This window comes from Triticum dicoccoides, chromosome 7A, assembly GCF_002162155.2.
Source record: "Triticum dicoccoides isolate Atlit2015 ecotype Zavitan chromosome 7A, WEW_v2.0, whole genome shotgun sequence".
Classification (NCBI taxonomy): domain Eukaryota; kingdom Viridiplantae; phylum Streptophyta; class Magnoliopsida; order Poales; family Poaceae; genus Triticum; species Triticum dicoccoides.
Window position 1 is genome coordinate 55,799,624 of NC_041392.1, and position 2,383 is coordinate 55,802,006.

A 2,383-nucleotide genomic window follows, 5' to 3' on the forward strand; every position below is an offset into this window, starting at 1 on the left:
AAAAAATCATGAATTTTTAAAAATTTTCTTTTTATTTTACTATACTATTTTTTAATTCATGAACTTTATCAAAATTCACGAATATTAATTTAGAAACAAATTTTTTTATTTTCGAACCTTTTTAAAATTGAGGAATTCATCAACTTTTGCCTGGTTCACAAAAAAATTAAATTCGTGGACCTTTTCTAATTTTGCAAATATTTTAAAATTCATGAAGATTTTCAATTTTGCGAACAATTTTGAAACTTGTTAAATGAAAACTAAATTCATGAAGTTTTTTCCAAATACGTAGTTTCTTTTGAATCATGTACTATTTTGAATTCACCACCATTTCTAATTTACGAATATATTTTTAATTGCTGAACATTTTAAAATTTGAGAACATATTTTTAATTCCACAATCAATTTTTGAACTCATGAACTTCTTTCAAATCCGCGAACTTTTTGAACCCTCCTGGCGGGAGGACGGGGAGCAATGGATTAGCTAATGGGTTGGTAGAAAAGGCCCGCCATACCAGAGGGCGACACTTGGCCCAGAAAATGAATATAAATAGGCAAGCCGGTGGCATCAGCAGCTTGCAACCCTAGTGTCAAAAGAAAAGAAAAACACACCTGAAGCAGCACATGGCGCCGCCAGGCGAGAGCGGCGGCCCCAGCAACGGCGGCGCGCGCCGGAAGAACCTGACGGCCGCCCTCAGGCTGTTCCTCGTGTGCATGGTCTCCGGCGGCATCCAGTACATCTGCGCCCTAGAGATGTCCCTCCTCTCGCCCTACTCCCAGGTGCGTCCGCGCATCGCCGACTGCTAGTACCTCAGATACCATCATCTTTTCTAATCTATCTATAAACGGACAAAGTCAAGTTTCATGATATTATAATCTGATGATGATGTTATATTCACGATGGCTCTTTTGTTTTGCCATATGTGCTGTTGATTTGCCTCGTGGGCTTTAGAATCTTGGGATTCCTCACAAGTATGCTTCCATGATCTGGATTGGCGGACCGATCGCAGGATTTCTGGTGAGCGTTTCATGTGACCCATCTCATCTTGTCTTCATTTCCATCGTTTTGTCATCTTATCGGAGAAGCATAATGCACCATTGTAGCCAAGGACACCGAACTTGTGACTACTGTCAAGCTTATCCTGTGATTGCATTGCACCCACAAAATGGCGCAACTTTTCTCATGTCGATAATTTCTTCCATTTTTCCTTCCCTGGGATGTGAACCCAGTTAATTATAAACGCATTTCACAAGGAAGACATGAGATCATCGGTAGATCATAACACTGTGCTATTTTTTTCCCTAGGTAAACCCCATCGTGGGCTACTATAGCGACCGATGCACCATGAGGATAGGACGCAGGAGGCCCTTCATCATCCTAGAATGCCTCATCATATGCATCTCTGTAAGCTCATTCAAAACTCATGTTCTTATTTCCACTAGCTCATTCAAAACTCATGTTCAAAACTCATATGCACGTTTATATTAGGTAGGATATTAGTTGCACGTTATATTAGGTAAGATATATCTGTTGCACGTTGGTATTTGGTAAGATATCAGTTACTTTTTTCGCGGGAATGGTAGGATATTAATTACATGGCAGATTTCATGGGATAGCGTTGAGTCAAAACGTGTTTATAACCAATGGCAGTGGTGGATAATTAGAGTGTTAAACGTGTTTGGTGCTCAACATTGGAGTGATTTGAACCGCTAGATAACATGATTTGGCGGTCGAGATGGTTTGGATATGCCCCTTTGGGTCTTTTTATATTGGTATAGATTGGACGTACTGTCAATTCTTTTTGTAGCCAAAAAGTCTGACTTGAACAGGGCATGCTCATCGGTTTCTCCGCGGACATTGGGCAATACCTTGGCGACACCAAAGAGAACTGCAGGTCTGTAACAATACATTTTTCGTTGGTTTAATATAGAGTGGTTTTCCTACCATACACGATGTATAATGTGCATGCTTTGATCCACCGTAGAATATGATCCGTGCATTCGGATTTTGTTGATATATACAATACGATGAATCATTAAGATATGGCACTCTGAAAAAAGCCGAAACCTAATGGAACATGCTGAATACACTCTTGAAACAAGGGGAAAATCTCAATAATCATTATGTACTAATAAGAGTTCTCATGTACTAGCAGATTGGAACAAGACAAATTTTGCCGAAACTAGAAAACATGACATGATTCTGCAAGTACCGACACACAGTGGATGCATGCACACGAAACACGGTATAACATGAATAGTAGAAACTCATTTCTTAGCTTGCATGTAGGTGTCCCCTTTATCTGATGAAATAAGAGTGTTTGGAGGGGTCAAAAGCTGAAAATGTTTTCATCTAAGTCCTTTTTTTCCCTTCACAAGTTGG

At 39.6% G+C, this 2,383-nt stretch overlaps 1 protein-coding gene across 1 annotated transcript in view; it reads left to right on the plus strand.

Moving 5' to 3' along the window:
• The first annotated feature begins 624 nt into the window (after positions 1 to 624).
• LOC119333073 (sucrose transport protein SUT5-like) overlaps positions 625 to 2,383 on the plus strand; it is a 3,963-nt gene continuing 2,204 nt past the window's right edge. Inside the window, exons 1-4 of the mRNA XM_037606101.1 lie at positions 625 to 780; positions 953 to 1,018; positions 1,307 to 1,405; positions 1,831 to 1,895. Coding sequence (XP_037461998.1) covers positions 625 to 780; positions 953 to 1,018; positions 1,307 to 1,405; positions 1,831 to 1,895 — 386 coding nt within the window. The remainder of the gene's footprint in view (positions 781 to 952; positions 1,019 to 1,306; positions 1,406 to 1,830; positions 1,896 to 2,383) is intronic.